The 18,091-nt window shown below is 44.4% G+C and overlaps 1 protein-coding gene across 1 annotated transcript in view; it reads right to left on the bottom strand.

Annotated features, from left to right (window-relative positions):
• Positions 1-18,091, bottom strand: part of FHAD1 (forkhead associated phosphopeptide binding domain 1) — a 189,718-nt gene that overhangs the window by 107,629 nt on the left and 63,998 nt on the right. The window contains 3 exon segments of the mRNA XM_036745951.1: positions 315-419; positions 5,312-5,386; positions 9,667-9,797. Of these exon segments, the coding sequence (XP_036601846.1) occupies positions 315-419; positions 5,312-5,386; positions 9,667-9,797 (311 nt within the window).

Raw genomic sequence — 18,091 nt, 5'->3', positions numbered from 1 at the left:
GGGAACAACCGAAGCCAGCAGTAGTTCCTGACTAAAAAGACCCCTTGTTTCCAAACCAGCCCCTGGCCTTGGATTTTTCCATCCTCACTTTGCCCCAATGCAGGTCAGGGCCATCTTCATGGGCTCCATCTGACAGGCTGGGAGACCCAGTCCATTCAACAGACAAAGGTTTTTCCAGGGAACTGCTGGGGGAGTCAGCGATGGAGCTGGAGCTGGAGCCTGTATTCCCAGCTCCCTTCCATTCTGGGCAGAGGGCATGAGGTGAGAGGGGAGGGCAGCTTGGCTTCCATGGGGTGAGGGGAGAAAGGAGATACCTTGTTCTTTTCTTTCAGCGTCTTGGCGATGAGGCTTTGCTCATTACAGCTCTTTTGGAGCTGTTCTGCCAGGACTTTCATTTGCTGCTCTAGGTCTTTGATGTGCTGAAAGAGATGAGAAAATGGAAATAAAGGGAAGCACCGCATCTTCCAGTTTGGCCCCATACAACACGCAAAAAAAATATCTTCAAGTTTAACTCTATACAAGGAAGAAACTATCTTCCTACTTGATCCCATAAAGATGAAATCACTTTCCAGTTTGACACGATTCAATATAAAAAACACTTTGGGTTTACTCCATTTCTCCTCCTCCCCTTAACCTTCCTTTTATGTGTTGTCCTCCTACATTAGAATGTAAGCTCCTTGAGGGCAGGGGTTTTCTTCCTGCTTGTAGTTGTATCCCCACTACTTAGCATACTGCCTGGCACTTAGTGAACCTTGACCTAAGCAAACACAAAATCATTTTCAGGTTTGACCCCATACAATGCAAAAATGTCCTCCAGTTTGACTCCATAGAACATAAAGGCATCTTACAGTCTGAGCCCATCTAACCGGTCACCTTGGGCATGCCTGGAGAAAGTCAGTCTTGTCACCTCATTTAAAGACCAAAAGTTTTATCAAAGTCATGATGATAGCAATATCATCTCACAGTGGTTGATTTTTTGCAATGTTCAAGGCAAAGAAGGAGGCTCAGTGAAGTAGAAAGGGCATTGGGCCTGGAGTCGGGAAGACCTGGCTTCAAATTCCAGTTCTGACACTTAGGAGTTGTTCATGGGCAAATCATTTCATCATCACCATCATCATCATCATCATCGTCATCATCACTCTGTTTGCCTCAGTTTCCTCTTTTGTAAAATGAGTTAGAGAAGGAAATGGCAAACCACTCCAGTATCTTTACCAAGAAAACCCCAAATAGGGTCACAAAGAGTCAGACACGACTGAAAAAAAGACTGAAAAACAAAACATTTAGATAGCACTTACTCTGCGCCCAGCACTGTGCTAAGCACGTATAATTATTATCTCATTTGAACTTCATACCAACCCTAGGAAGCAGAGGCTGTTATTATCCCCATCTTACAGATGACGAAACTGAGGCCTAGGGAATTGTCTTGCCCAATATCACACAGACAGTAAATGTCAGAACCAGGGTTCCAACCCTGATTATCTGCCTCCAAATCCTTCTACCTTCCAATTCTAAAAATCTATTGATCTTGTGATTAATAGGTTTCATTCTTCCCCTGAGGCTGAGAACTACCACAAGCTATGAATTCACAGGATCCCAAATTCAGAGATGGAAAGGGCCTCAGAAGTCATCTAGTCTAGTCCGCCTTCTCATTTTATAGTTAGGGAAACTGAGGCCTTAAGAAATGAAGTGACCTGCCTAATATGCTCCAAGTAATAAGAGACTGAAAATGCCAGATTCAGGGCTCTTCCCATTGTCTTTCAACCTTTCAAGGCACAGAAGACAGTTTTTTTGGGTTTTTTCACCCTACTCATGCATAGATTTTTTCTTCTCTCTCCCTGAGGATGGGAAGAATAAGCTACGCAACTTTAGGAGTCGTGCTTTCAGCTAGATGCAACAGCCTCTCAAACGTCATCCCAGATGGTGTCTTAGGACCCGTTCTCATCAACATTTTAATCCGTGACTTGGATAAGGAAATCAAGTCTGCCAATGACAAGAAGCTGGGAAGAATAGCTATTTTACTCCATAGGATGGTGATCCAAAAGCTTTTTTAGAGAATGGAATTATGAGCTCAATGAAACAATATGGAATTTAATAGAGATAAAAGTAAAAAACAGTCATGCTTGAGTTCAAAAAGCCAACTTCTCAAGTGCAAGATAGAAGAAGCCTCGCTAGATATAGGTTTGCATGCAAAAGATCTGGGGAATTTAGTGGACCATAATCTCAATATGAGCCAACAGCATAATGTGGGAGACCCCAACAGAGTCTAGGGTGGATTGAACAAAAATATGGTTTGTAAAATATAGGGGTTAACATTTCATTGTCTTCTGCCCCAATGAGACCATATCCTGAATACTGAGTTGAATACTGGGCGTCACAGTTTAGGAGGGTCATTGCTAAGTTGATGAGTGTGTAGTGGAGGGTGACCAGAACACTGAGGGCACCTGAGACCAAGCCATACGAGGATCAGCTGAGGAAGGATTTTTACTCTGTGCCTAGTTCTAGTCCTACTTTAGACACTTACCTAGCTGTATGAAATTAGGCAACTCAATTTCTCTCTGCCTCAGTTTCTTCAGTTGTAAAGTGGGAATTATAATTCCCACCTAGGGAAATACCACCTACTTCCTAGAGTTATTGTAAGGACCAAATGAGATGATATTTGTGAATTGCTTAGCATAATTCCTGGTCCATAATAGGTGCTTAATAAATGCTTGTTTCTTCTTCTCCCTCTCTCCTTTGCCCCTACCCAAGATGCAGAGCTGTGGACTTTGTGAATGTGCAGTTAGTCAGATTGGAAGCTGGAGGAATAGCTGGACTCAAAGAGTGGTCATTAATGATTTAATGTTGGAAGGTGGTCTCTGGAGGCAAGCTTCAGGGTGTTATGCTTAATCTAGCACCATTTAACATAGGATTATTAGATCACAGAATTAGAGGTAATCTTAGAGGCCATCATATCCAAAGCCTTCATGTTACAAATGAGGAAACTGAGGCACTGCCCAGAGTCTTATAGCCAATAAGTATCCATCAGTGAATTGGATAAAGGTATGGTGAGCACATTGGTAGGAGATATAAAGGTATGGAGAGTTATTGAATATATAGATGACACAAAACTGGGAGGGAGAGTCAATGCACTGGATGACAAAGTCAGGATCTGAAATAATCTTTCCCAACTATAAACTTGGGCTGAATCTAATCAGATGAAATGTCATAAGGATAATTGTAAAGTCATATACTTGGTCTCTCAAAATTGACTTAGCAAATATGTGATGGAGGAGACATGGTCCTACAGTGGGTTGCCTGAAAGAGATCTGAGGGTCTCGGTGTGAGACAACAAGATGATATAGAAGCAAAAAAGGTAATGATTCAGAGGGTCTTAATATTTTTATTGTGTCCTGGACCCCTGAAGGTAGTGTCTGGTGAAGCCTATGGACCCCTTCTCAGAATCATATTTTTAAGCACAGAAAATACAATATGTAGGATTACCGAGTAAACCCGTTATATTGAAAGATAACTCTCAATTTTTTTAAAATGAGTCCATGGACTCCAGCACTCTGGGCTGATAAGACCTTGGGGCACTGCCTTGAGAGAGAGGCATGACTTCTGTGAATAAAGAGGTGATAACCTCATCAGAGCCTCCTTGGGTCAGACCCCATCTGGAATATGTGTTCAGTTTTGCCTCATTATCTACTCCCAAATTCCAGGCCAGAGGCCAGAAGCCCATAGCAGGGCCTTGACTGAAACTTAGAAAATTGAAGAGTTATCTTTGATTTCTTTAGCCCTAGAGCTGACCCTAGAGTCCCATGTATAGTAGGAGCTATTAATATTATTAAGTATCAATAATTATTTGTTAAATTAAATCAAGTGGAAGAATGATTATAGAAACGAAGCAAAATACCAAACTTACCGTAGTTTCCTACTTACTTCAGATTTGCATAATGATAATTGCCTCTGACAATCATCTACTTGCAGCCTAGAGGCCACATGTGGCCCTCTAGGTCCTCGAGTGTGGCTTTTCAGAAGTTTGGGTTCCATCAAAGGGCAACACTTGAGGACTTAGAGGGCCACATGTGGCCTCGAGGATGCAGGTTCCCCTCCCCTGATCTAGCCTTTCAAGGCTTTGCCAAGTGTTTAACAGACATAATCTCACTGTCTTCCTCAACAACCCTTCTTAGAGAACAGGATCTTAAGGCCCTTTGTCATACAAGTAGCTCTCTTCTGGACACTCTCCAGTTGTGAAATAGGTGTTAATATCATCCCTACTTTACACAGGAGGAAACTGAGGCCCAGAGAAGTTAGGGGACTTATCCAGGGTCATACAGTCAGTATCTGAGGCAAGATTCAAACCCAGGTCTTCCTAATCCTAGAGCCAGCAATCTTGTCACAAGTTAGCTTCCCCACCCCAAATAACATAGCTCTAGAGATCACATGATGCATTAAATCCTATGAGCTTTACCTCCTGGCTTCCTTCAAGTCCCAGCTAAAATCCTCCCATTCTACAGGAAGCCTTTCCTGAGTCCTCTTCACTCTGGTGCCCTCCCTCTGCTGATCACTTCCAATTCACCTTGTACATAATTTATTTGTACACAGTCGTTTGCATGTTGTCTCCTCCATTAGACTGGGAGCTCCTAGAGAGCAGGGACTGTCTTTTGCCTTTCTTTGTATTCCCCAATGCTTACCACAGTGCCTGGCACATAGTGGGTACTTAATAAATGTTTATTGATTTACTAGCACAGGGGAACATAGTAGGCACTTAATAAATGTTTGTTGACTGACTAGCACAATGCCTGCACATAGTGGGTACCTAATAAATGTTTATTGATTTACTAGCACAGTGGAACATAGTATACACTTAATAAATGTTTGTTGACTGACTAGCACAATGCCTGCACATAGTGGGTACCTAATAAATGTTTATTGATTTACTAGCACAGTGGAACATAGTATACACTTAATAAATGTTTGTTGACTGACTAGCACAATGCCTGCACATAGTGGGTACCTAATAAATGTTTATTGATTTACTAGCACAATGGAACATAGTAGGCACTTAATAAATGTTTGTTGATGGACTAGCTCAATGCCTAAGCATAGTAGGTGCTTAACAAATGTTTATCGATTGACTTGCACAGCTCCTGGCACACAGTAGGTGTTTAATAAATGTCTGGTGATTAACTAGTACAATGACATGTAGTCATTTAATAAGTGTTTACTGATTGACTAGCACGGTGGTGCCTGGCACATAGTAGGTGCTTATTGACTGATGTAACCATCACTGTTCAACAAGCCAAATCTAGGGCTGGGAGAGTCAACTCACAGATTTGCATGATTTTAGTTCCTTCTCTCTGGCTTCCAGCTCATCTTTCTTCAACTCTTCTTTCAGTTTTGTACACTATGACAAAGAGAAAACAAGGAAGAAAGTATCAGGCCAAAGAGGCCCTTGAGGGTTATAAATCTCGATGTTTCTTTTCCTCTCTCCTCTCACCCCCAGAAAGGATTCCCTCCCTAAGCAAACAAATGCCACCAATTGAAGCTCCCAGACTCCCTTGTGCTTAGCTAAGGAAGCCCTGTAAGCCTTCACTACCAGCTCAGCCTGCAGGAGACGAATCAGTCCCACTTGGATGAATGTCATCAGTCTCTCATCACCCAGCTTCCTTTGCCCAAGTCCAGAAAGTTGAGACATATGAAAAACAATCTGCTTGTGTGGATTCTGGGGCCTCAGGGCTCCCCCTCCATCATAAAGAATGGACAGGGCTCTGGCCGTCCCTCTCCTTGCGTTGGAGTAGAAGGAGTCCTAGATTTGGAGTGACTTGGCCACAGCCACACAGAGAAAGTGTGGCAGGAAGAGGGGCACTGCCTGTTCCAGGGATAGGTGGAACGGTGTCACCTGAGATCCCAGGAACTGGGCTCTGAGGAGCTGTGTCCAAATCCCAGATCTGCCATTTAGCTCTTGTGTGACTTTGGGCAAATTATTTCATCTCTCTGGACCTCAGTTTCTTGATCTGTAAATGAAGAGGGTTGGCGGAGATGATCTCTGAGGTTTCTTCCTGCCTGATTCGAAGCTAGAGTGTGATGAAATCAGCTCCTCCTGGCTCATAAGAGCTAATTGATACCTTGGAAATTAGTTTATGCTACAAATCAGAGCTTGACTTATTGCTGCCTTTTAAAAAAATTATCTAGACTTAAGAAAGTGATGGGAAAAAATGTTAATAATGCAGATTCAGCTTAAAAATGTGTCCTAATATACTAACCTCCCCACCCTGAGAGCTGGTGGTTAAATATTTACCAGCACACTCCTGATCTCAAATCACTTAAATCTTTCTAGGCCACAGTTTACTGATCTGAAAAGGGGTGGAAGACTGGACCAGACAGCCTCTGAGGACCCTTTCAGTTCTAAAACTACATAATTCTATGAACTCAGGTCCTCAAATTCCAGAGCTAGTTCTACTGTGCCACATCATTAAGTCCAGCCTGCTTATTTCACAGATAAGGGAACTGAGGCCTATAGAGGTGAAAGGGCTTCCCCAGGGTCATCTGTGGCAGAACTCAGTTCCCCTGACTCCAAATTGAGGGGATACTCCTAAGGCAGCTAGGAGGCATGGGGGATAGAATGCTCAGTCCAGACCTGAGCGTCCAATCTCTGCCTTAGATACTCACTAGCTGACTAATCTACAGAAATGATTTGACTTCTCTAGGCCTCAGTTTCCCTCATCTGTATAATGAGATTATAATAAATGCACCTCTCTCCCAAGGTTGTAGTGAGGATCGCATGAATTAATATAAATACAGTGCTCCACAAACCTTAGAGCACTATAGAAATGCTGGCCATCTCTACTACTATGTGTACTATGGCCCTGGATTTGAATGCAGTCTCAGGCACTGCCACCTAGGGGAGAAGAGGACTGGATTTGAACTCTGAGGACCTGTGCTCAAATTCCAGGTCTTCCACTTACTACCTATGTGACCTCAGGAAAGTCTCCTTTCTCTAGACCTTTGTTTCCTCCTCTGTAAAAGGGATTGAACCAGCTGGCCTCTGAGGTCTCCATCAGTCCAGATTTAGGATCTCATGAGGACATGACAGTATTTGCCAGGCAGCCATGTGGAAGAAGGTTTCCATTTCTGCTGTTTTCGCCTGAAGAGAAGACCTAGGTACAATGGGGGGAGGGTGTTACAAAGAGGGTCATTAACCATCTGGGCTGTCCCAGAGCGAAATGGGCTGCTTGGAGGGGTGATAGGCCCTACAGCCTACTAGCTGTGTGACCTTGGGTAATGCACTTTGGACATCTTCATTCAGAGATTGGATGGCCACTTGTCAGGGACGTTGTAGTAGGGGCTGTTTTTGCATAGGGGTGGGACTCCATGGCAGCTGAGCTTCCTTCCCCTTCTCATCTTCTGGGATCTTATGTAAATGTAAATTGTAAATGTAGATGTAAATCCTATGACTCAATGACAAGTCAGCTTCCATCAGGCCAACTTCCTGTCCCAGACAAAAGGAGGTTTTCTCTGCATGTTTACACTGGAGTGAAGTTTTCGAAGGGCACAAGGGCAGCAGATGGGCTCTCTAGGACAGGCTGCTGGGGAGCTGGCAGGGAGAGGGCTGTATTGACTGAGAACTCTTCTCCCTGAGGCAGCTAGGTGGCATCATAGTGCACAGAGTTCTGGGCATGGAGTCAGGAAGACTTCCTGAGTTCAAATCTGGCCTCAGGCACATACTAGCTGCATAACCTTGGACAAGTCACTTCACTCTGTTTGCCTCAGTTTCCTCATCTGTAAAATGCATTATAGAAGGAAATGGCAAACCCCTCTAGTGCCTCTTCCAAGAAAACCCCAAATGGGGTCACCAAGAGTCAGATACTACCAAAAAGACTGAACAACAGCTCCTCTCTCCATGGTGCTGGATAAAAGAGGCATGACTCACTATCCATCCAGAGCTTATTCATCAGGGAAAGGGCAAGTCTAGATCAAAGGAAATGAAGTATCCTGACAACTCAGGGGGGAGGGGAAAGATGAGAGGGTTTGCCTTTCACCATTTTGAGAGCTAGTGATCTCATGGGTGGTATATGCAGCTAATGGCCCCTCCATTTCTCCCTAAACACTTGTGGAAGTGGTCATGGCTCACAAGTGTATCACCTGTGAGATCACAGTATCATAAACTTAGAGCTGAATGGGAGCTTAGCAGTCGTGTGGTCCAAAATCCTCATTTTACAGATGAGGAAACCAAGACTGAAGAGATCAGGTGACTTAGGAAGGAAACAAACATTTTTGTTAAGCACCTACTATGTGCCAGGCGCTGAGCTAAGCATTTTACAAATATTCTCATGTGATCTTCACAACAACTATGGAAGAGAGGTGCTATCATCAACCCCATTTCACAGATGGGGAAACTGAGGCAGGCACTAATTAAGTGACTTACCCAGGGTCAAACAGCTAGTAATTGGAAGAGTCAGGATTTGAACCCAGATCCTAGTGTCAAAGTGAGTCATCAAGTGATGAGTTTCTGTTCTGTGCTGGTCTAGTCCTTGGAGGACAGACACATACTCCATCACTGGGTCTATACTCAAAGCTGTTCCAGCTTGGTAGGGCTTATGTTCCATTGGCATAGGCTTGGAGGACCCAGAGTCAAGTCCATACCACAAAGGATCATGGGAGTAGGACTTCAGGAGAGGATGAAGGCCAAGGAGGGGTAGAAATAACAGTAATGGGGAAAATAACAAGCCACATATCAAGTGCTGAAAGCAGAACAAATTTTGTTCATTCACCAAGAGGCAATGTGGTCCAATGGAAGAACATGGGAGCTCGAGTCAGAAAAATCCAGGTTCAGATCTTGTTTCTTCCACTTATAGGCTATTTAGCCCCATGCCATCCCCTTCCCTTTCTGAGGTTTCCTTCTTTGTGAAATGAGTGGTTTGGACTAGATGAGTGCTCTAGTGCTCTAGGGCTCCTCCCAGCACTGACATTCCATGTTCTAAGGCCTCTCTCACCCTCACATTCTGTGTTCTAAGAGTCCTCCCAGCTCTGACATTCCATACCCATCCCTGACATTCTATGTTCTAAGGCCACTCCTATTCCTGGCATTATGTGTTCTAAGGGCTCTCTAAGCTATGACATTCCATGTTCTAAGGCCCCTCGCATCCCTGACATTCTGGGTTCTAAGGGCCCTCCAGCCCTGACATATGTTCTAAAATTCCTCAAAGCTCAATAATTCCCTATTTCAAGGTCCTCCTCAGATCTAGCATTTCTATATACCATGTTTATGAGAGCATCTTTGACACAAAAAACAAAACAAAATTAAATTAAAAAGCAAACTCTGCCCCCCAAAACTTGAAGGGAAACGGCTATCTACTTTGGGAGAACCAATTCTGGGGCATGAAGGAGGTCCTGGGGCAGAAGAGCACAGGGAAGAGTCTTTCTGTTCTCAGGGAATTATTCATCAAGGCAAGTTGGGAATCTGCATCAACTGACCAGTGGTGACCTCACCCAACCTGCCTCAATTTAACCTCCATGCTCAAGGGAGAAGGATCGAGCTGGTTCTACCTCTGGCCAGCTCAGGCTACCTTTTCCACAACCCAGCAGAGGCGGTGATAACAGCAATTAATTTGTTCATTCATTCATTCATTCATTCAGTCACTCACTCATTCACTCAGTCACTCACTCATTCATTCATTCATTCACCCTGGAAGTGACGGCTGAAAGCTGGTAATCCTTTTCTTGGTTTTCACTCTTCAGTCTGTCCACCTCCTGCCTTAGTTTTTGGACCATGCTGTCCTTTAATCCGATGTCCTTTTGCAAACTGGCCACCAACTCTGTGAAGGAGAGTGGTTGGGGTCAAAGCATTGCTGCTTGCCAATATCTCCTCAATCCCCTCTTTGTGAGTCCTAGTACTTAATACCCTCCTTTTAGGACTGGCCTTCACAACTGCTTCCTAGACCTTTATGATAGCCTCCTGACATATCCAAGTCCTCCATATCATTACCATACTCATCTTCCTTGGGCACAGACTAGATCATGTCATTTCTCCAGTCATCCAAGGCTCCCAATTTCTTCTACAGTCTGGGAAGTGAAAATTCTGGCTCTGCCAATTAGGGTGACCTTGGACAGATCACTTCACCTGTCTGTGCCTCAGTTTCCTCATCTGTAAGATGGGATTGGACTAGTAGACTTCTAAAAAGACTTCCAGCTCTAGATCTAGGATGTTACGATGGGTCAGGTCTCTTTATCCCAACCAATCTCATATTATTCCCTCTGGTTCTCTTTAGGCAATAACCTTTTTGAGAATCTGAGGTCTATGAGGGCAGGGGCTATGTTTTAGCTAAGCTTTGAGTCTCCACCAGACCCTTGCACAATGCACTGTGCACAGTGGGTAATTTACTAAGTATTTGTTGAGTTGAATTGAGAACAAAACCCATTTCAATCAATGATGATAATTTACACTGACACAGGTTTGTACGGATGATGCTTTAAGATTTACACCTCCAGTATTTATCAAATGTCCCTATGAGTCCAGACTGTGCTATCTTCTACGGGGTTAGTAACTGACCAGGTCACACGTTCCTTTCCTCAAGAATCTTCAATCGCTCCCTCTTGCCATTAAAACAAAATCCAAGCTCTTTATTTTGGCACTTAAAGTCCTTCACAATTTGGCTTATCTCTACTTTAGTGTTCTTCACAATTCTAAATTCCAGTCTATAATTTTTGCTCCCCATACAAAAAATCACAGAATTTGAGAGTTTGAAGGAATCTCAGCTGCCATTACCCCAACTCACACATGGAAGTGATCCCTGAGAACACACCTGGCAAGGGGTCATCCAGCCTCCCCCAGGAGGGAGATCTGGAAAATTCAAATAAAAGTTTTTGGCCCTCCCTTCATACCAGAGAAGTCTGAATTTTTTTTCTTTTTTATAGGGTGTTTACAGTATTAAAAGGTAAAATATATCGATCTTACACAATAATATATATATATATTATGCATTTCTGATTTTGTAAACTTTTACTGTGTAGTCTGCTGGCCTTGGCGTTCAGCTGCAGCTTCCACAAAACTCCTTCCAAATTCCCATTTAATTTCTTATGCCGACCTGAGATATATCGAAACCATGATGGGGAAAGTTGAGATGTGGAAGGGATAACTGTACTCTACTCTCTGCTTGGTTCTGCCTCCTGGAATCTCTAAGGTCTTCAAAGCTCAGCTCTAGCACCTCTTCCTAGGGGAATTCTATCCTGATCTCTGCCCGACCTGGTCTCTAATGTCTTCCCCCAGAAAGTGCTTTGTCTGTATTTTGTATTTAATTTTCTATGCACATGTGCTTTCCTCTAATAGAATGTAAGCTCTTTGGGGGCAGGGTCTGGTTTGTTTTGTTCTTTTCTTTCTTCTCCAGTATCTGGCACAACTCCCATCATCATGGGACATGCCTAATTAATGCTTTTCTTTTCAAATGAATGAATGAATCATTAGGGTGGTTGGGGAGGAGTTTAGGGAAGATAAGAGTAAATGGAGGCAGGCAGGAGTTTCAGTGGATAGAGCTCTGGGCATGGAGTCAGGAGGACCTGAGTTCAAATTTGGCCTCAGATACTTACTAGCTGTCTGACCCTGGGCAAGTTGCTTAACCTCTGTTTGCCTTAATTCACTAGAGAAGGAAATGGCAAACCCCTCCAGTGTCTTTGCCAAGAAAACCCCATATGGGGACACAAAGAGTAGGACATATCTGAACAACAACAACAACAGAATAAATATAAGACCTGGGCCTTACCTCAAACAGCTCCGATTTGAGCCTTCTCTGCTCTGGCCCTCTTGCCTTACTTTGAGTAAGCTGGACAGGCAGTCCTCCCTAACAGAAGCCTTGTGGAGAGACCCAATGGGTAGGACCATCCAGAACGCAACTCCTTGAAAACCCACATAGCCTCCCAGCTCACCGAACATGGCCAGTTGTGGGACGCTCTACACCTCAATCCAGCTTCACCTTTGGCCTGCTGTCCTATTTTGCTGACCTTGGCTCTAAGCCTGTCCGTCCAGCCTCCTCCTTCAGACCCCACTTACCCTTGGCTACTTTGCCTACGAATCCCTAAGACAGCCCTTACTTCTGGCTCATCTGCTCCCCCATAGCAAGGATTTCGAATGTTTATGCTGTCTAGAGCACTAGTGAGGCTTGCAAGGGGCCTGGGTTGCTGAAGCTCCAAATACTGGAAAACCAGTGTCTCCTGACAATCAAGCATGGTTGCCCTCATCGATCACAGCCCGAGGGACGGAGGTTAGACTTAACACAAGGACAGCCGATTCCAAATCAGTTTACCAGAACAGGGGGTAAACTCTTTCCCAGGGAGATGCTTAATAAGAAAGAGGACATTCGGGGCAGCTAGGTGGCACAGTGAATAGAGCACTGGCCCTGCAGTCAGGATGACCTGAGTTCAAATCTGGCCTTAGACACCTGACACTTACTAGCTGTGTGAGCTTGGGCAAGTCACTTAACCCCAAATGCCTTCCCTTCTACCCCCGCCCCAAAAGAAGGAGAGTGTTCATTTGGCTGGAAGGGAGAAGGTGCAGTCCCACCTGGGGATACACAGCAGAGTCAGAAGATGTGGGGGCGAATCCTGGCTTGGCCACTTACTGACCTCCACAAGTCATTTTCTCTTGCCGAATCTGTTTCCTCATTTATAAAATGAGAGTATTGGACTACGTGGCCTCTGAGGTCCCTTCTACGTCTAGATCTGTGATTCTAAGACTTCTCTACCAGATTATAGACAGGCTGCACTCTGCTTTGGTGGAGGGACTGGTGCCCACAGTGGAGCGGATAGAGCGCCAGACCTTGAGTCCGAAAGACCTGATTTCAAATTCACCCTTGGGAACTTATTAGCTGTGTGACCCTGGGCAAGTCACTCAACCACTGTCTGTCTCAGTTTCCTTCTCTGTAAAATGGGGGTGATAATGGCACCCACCCCCCAGCGTTGTGAAGATCAGACGAGACAATATTTGTAAAGTGCTTAGAACGGTGCCTGGCACACAGTAAGTGCCACATAAATGTTAGTTATTATTGTTGTTATTATCTTTCAGGGCACAGATCCTCAGCTCATGATAAATTTAAGATGATCTAGAGGGGAACTCCACCTTTGCTTCTTTACAACACCACAAGTCCTGAAGCATTTGCCCTTGCGTGGGGGTTTGGCCGCTGCCTTGTTTCTTTCTAGCCTTGGAAATGCAGACATTGAGACAATGACATTGTCCAAGACCTTCCCTCCTCGCCCTCTCTCAGGGGGTGTTGGGATGGCCCTCCAAGGTACGGAGATACTCCTACAGAGCCAGGGTTCTATGGCAAAGAGAGCATCAGCTGGGGCTGTCAGCAGCTGTGTGTGTATGGTAGAGAGGGGTGTGTGGACTTCAAGCATCCTTCTCTCGCACACTGAGGAGAAGGCCACTGAGAAGCTCTTTAGGGTCTGATTTGAGCTCTCTGAGGATGACTTCTGCCCAGAATGACTCTTCCAAGTCTAGCTTGGCTATAACAAATCCCATTTCGGAGATATGAACCCCTCCTCCCTGCATCTGGCCAGATGTTCAGACAGTGTGTGGGTACTAGGTTGGTAATATAAAGAATACCTGTTCTATTTATTTTGTTCTCTACAGAGAACAAATAGAGAGAGCAATAGAGCCTAGGAGAGAGCATGCAGTGATACTGAGTACTTTGTGGTCGGTGGGCCTCCAGACCTGCGACTCCTGGTGGAGAAATTCCTTCTACTAATATAGCTTGGCATCTGCCTGATAATAGATAGTCTTAATCAATTCTTAACCTGGCACTTGTGAACTTTTAAAATTTTTTGATAACTCTATTTTAATATAACTGGCTTCCTTCGTAATCCTGTATATTTTATTTTATGTATTTAAAAACATGATTCTGAGAAAGGATACATAGACTTCATTAGACTGTCAAAGGGGCCCATGGAAAGGGACAGAGAATAAGCATTTATTAAGCACCTACTATGTGTCCGGCACTGTGCTAAGCACTTTGGAAACATCATCTCCTTAGGTGAGATGAGATAATATTTGGGAACAATGTGATGTCATGGATGGAGGATCCAGAAAGACCTAAGGTCAAGACCTGCCTCTGATACAGGCTGATCATGTGACTCTGGACAAGTCACTTAATCCCTCTACGTGTCCAAGGCTACTTTAATAGGATTGTTAATTGCAGAGCAGGTGCCAATCTGCATTGGTAAAGGGCCTCTCCTCTCCTCCTCCGGAGCTCCCTTGTGAAATCACAGGCTGGTTCTATAAGCCTTCTATACTCTTCTGTGTTCAAGTAGTCTCTCTCATTAGAATGGAAGCACCTTGAGGGCAAGGATTGTGTTGCTTTGTCTTTGTAGCCCCAGTGATGGAACTTAGCAGGTGCTTGTTGATTTACTTACTGACATTAAATGTTCAGTCAAGATGTGATTAAACAAAGGAAGAAAGGTGGGTGGTGGGCAGACAGAAGGGGAAAAGGCAGGCACAGAGAGACAACCTTTAGTGGTAAATTCTAATTATTCCACATAGATTTAGGGATCACAGAGATCTTTTTACCAGTCCTTACCAGATCACTTTACCAGTTCTCTCATTTTACATAGGAGGAAACTGAGGCCCAAAGAGATATACAAGGAAACTGATACCCAGAGAAAAGAAGTGATTTACTCAATTCTTTGATTATTACTCAATGAGGTGGCATTGAGGTACAGTGAATAAAAAAGCTGGCCTCAGAGTCAGAAGACCTAGGTTCAAGTTCTGCCTTTACTACTTCCTGGTCAAATTGCTCCTGGCAAGTTATTTAACCCAAGTACCCAGGAAACACTCCAAGACTGTTAGCTACAGAGCAGGTGCTGCTCTGCATTGGAAAAGGGAGTTTCCTCACTGGGAGGCCCCTATACCAATGAAATCACAGGTCAGGACCAAGATAAAAGAGAGAGCTGTGGTTGAAGCCCAGGGTGTCCCACTCCAAATCCTGTGCTCTTCCCACTCTGCTCTCCTGCTGCTCCAGACTCTGTAAAGGGAGTGGGGGTGGGGATGGGGGTAGGGATGGGAGCAGCGATGTAAACAAACAAAAATCACCTTAATTTAAGACCTGGAAAGGAAGTTTGCAAGTAGATGTCATTTTCTTCCCAAATTAGGTTTGTATAATAAACCACTTAAGGAGGCTTATAATCAGTGGGTATTTTTCAACATACCTCTATTTATTTTTTCCTTTTTGAATGCATCTCAGTTTAGGGCTGTGGTGATATTTCACAGGAACGTAGACACAGCACTGGGAGGACCTGAGAGATCATTTAGTCCAACCCATGAATTTTATAGATGAGGAAACTGAGGCTGAGGGAAGTCGAACACTTTCCCGGAAGTTACATAGGGTGGAGAGCCAGGATTTGAACCAGGATTCTTTCCTTCCAGATCTACAACTCTCTCCATGCTACTGTTGCTGCTACCGCTACATAGCTAGCATTGATGCAGTACCTACTATGTGCCAGGCACTAGCTAAGCACTTTACAAATATTAACTCATTTGATACTTGCAACAACCCTATAAAGTAGGTGACATGACTACTCCCACTTTACAGTCAAATAAAATTGAGGCAAACAGAGGTTAAGTGACTTGCCCAAGGTCATACAGCTACTTAAATATCTGAAGCTGGATTTGAACTCAAGTCTTCATGACTTCAAGGGGTAGGTAGGTGGCACAATGGATAGAATGCCAGGCATGAAGTCAGGAAGACTCCTCTTTCTAAAGTCAAATCTGGCCTCAGACACTTACTGGCTGTGTGACTTGGTCAGGTCACTTAACCCTGTCTGCCTCAGTTCCTCATCAAGTTGGAAAAGGAAATAGCTGTATCTTTGCCAAGAAAACTCCAAATGGGTCATGAAACTAATGAACAACTTCATGGCTCCAGGCCTAGAGCTCTATTTACTGCGCCACCTAACAGCCTAACATGGAAACAGCTACCAATACAGGAATTCTTTTTTTACCCTGGATCTGCAGAGGCAGTTTAAGTGGTGAGACAATTGAAGCCACAAGGACAGCTGAGAGGACATGAGCAGGTGGCTGTCAGTAGGCAAAAGGGAAGAGAGTGAACAAAGAATTCCCTTTTGTTTGGTATAAATAAGGGAAGGGGACAAAGGAGGTGTCACTGAATCAGGGTATTTGAAAGGGGGTATTTCTGACCTAGAGTCGAAGGGTGGGCTGGAACCTAGCCAGAAAAGGATCAAGGGCACTTGAGTTAGGAAGAATTCAACAGTTGATTCAACAGCTATTTCTTAACCACCTGCCTATGTACGGGTCACTGTGCCAGGCTCTGGGAGAGACTTAAGAAAGAAGAGTGACCAAAAGCATCAAGTTACATGGCAAGTTGCCAAGTATAGTTGATTCTACAACATCTCTCCCATCTGTTTCCTTCTCTCTACTCACAAAGCCGTTATCAGTGGTGTACTGGAATCAGCTCATACTGGCTTTTGAGAGCCAACTGTTAAATTTTCAGTGTGAGCATTTACACCTTGGAGATCAGCTTGGGCACCTAACAGTGGATTAAACATATACCTGAGATTCCTTCTGCTAAGACAATGTTCACCTGAGCTGCTATATAGTAGGGGAGGGCCAGCCCCAAGGAGAAGGGGGAAATCCATGAACCCTAAAAATTTACAGTAGAGGCATTCTTGCTTACTTTGTAGGACAAACAGTCTAGGAGTCAAGAGACCTGGGGTCTAGTACTGCCTCTTCTACTAACTATTGATGTGACCTTAGGTAAGTTACTGCCCTGGAAGATATGGGCTCAAATTATACCTCTGACACTAGCTTTTTAAACGGGGGCAAGTTACTTTACCACTCTAGGCCTCTCTTTTTCATCCTTAAAATGGAGATATTTGTACCTAGAAGGGCTGTTGTAAGGCTTGGTGAGCTCATGTATGTATAACACAGCTTTGGTGCATGCACAGATCACCTACAATGAAAACACCCGAGAGAGAGAGAGAGAGAGAGAGAGAGAGAGAGACAGACAGAGAGAGAGAGAGAGAGACAGAGAGAGAGAGAGAGAGAGAGAGAGAGAGAGAGAGAGACAGAGAGAGAGAGAGAGAGAGAGACAGAGAGAGAGAGAGAGAGACAGGAGAGAGAGAGAGAGAGACAGAGAGAGAGAGAGAGAGAGACAGAGAGAGAGACAGAGAAAGAGAGAGACAGAGAGAGAGAGAGAGAGAGAACAGAGAGAGAGAGAGACAGAGAGAGAGAGAGAGAGAGAGACAGAGAGAGAGAGAGACAGAGAAAGAGAGAGACAGAGAGAGAGAGAGACAGAGAGAGAGAGAGACAGAGAAAGAGAGAGAGAGACAGAGAGAGAGAGAGACAGAGAGAGAGACAGAGAAAAGAGAGAGAGAGAGAGAGAGAGACAGAGAGAGAGAGAGACAGAGAGAGAGAGAGACAGAGAGAGAGACAGAGACTGTTCCAGTCTGGTAGTTGTAAAGGCATAGCCCACTCTGTCTATGTATGGGTGTCCTCAAAGTTAACTGATTGCTACAGGATCAGATGCTCCTGTCAATCTATACCAGCAATACAAGCCTGTGTTTAAGGGCCTCTCAGCTCTATTTTTCTAGCTTATGAGATCTCCTGCTCCTCCAGGGTTTGTGACAACAGATGACCCATGCCACCTGAGGAGTTTGCTGTTTGAGGCCTGCTGATAGCTAGCATTTATGTAGCATCTACTACTATATGTCACTTAGAAACACCCACATGGGAGGTGCAAGGGACTTGCATCTGGGAGAAGACATTCCTTGTGGGGGTAGTGGGGGGGGACTGCCTCACAGATTCATTTCCTATTTCTCATCATTTACAGGGATTGCTGGTTCCCTCTGTTTCTCACATTTGGGACTCATTGGGCTATTGACACCAGCAACCCGTGTGGATGGAGGTGTACTACCTTCAGCTGGTGTAAAGTTAAAATGTGTCTGTCAGCTGCCATCACACACACACATAGTATCTGCGCTGATTGTCTAATCTAGTGGCCCTGTCCAGTCACATCAAGGCATCAAGGAGGGGTCCCATTGGGATGTGTTCATCAGAACTGTCACTACCAATTTGTATGCCTGGAACAATCACTGAAAAGCAGGCCTAGGG

Source organism: Trichosurus vulpecula, chromosome 2 (assembly GCF_011100635.1).
Source record: "Trichosurus vulpecula isolate mTriVul1 chromosome 2, mTriVul1.pri, whole genome shotgun sequence".
NCBI classification, from domain to species: Eukaryota; Metazoa; Chordata; class Mammalia; order Diprotodontia; family Phalangeridae; genus Trichosurus; species Trichosurus vulpecula.
Note: the sequence above shows the minus strand (reverse complement) of the source record. Positions and strands in the feature narration are given on the sequence as shown.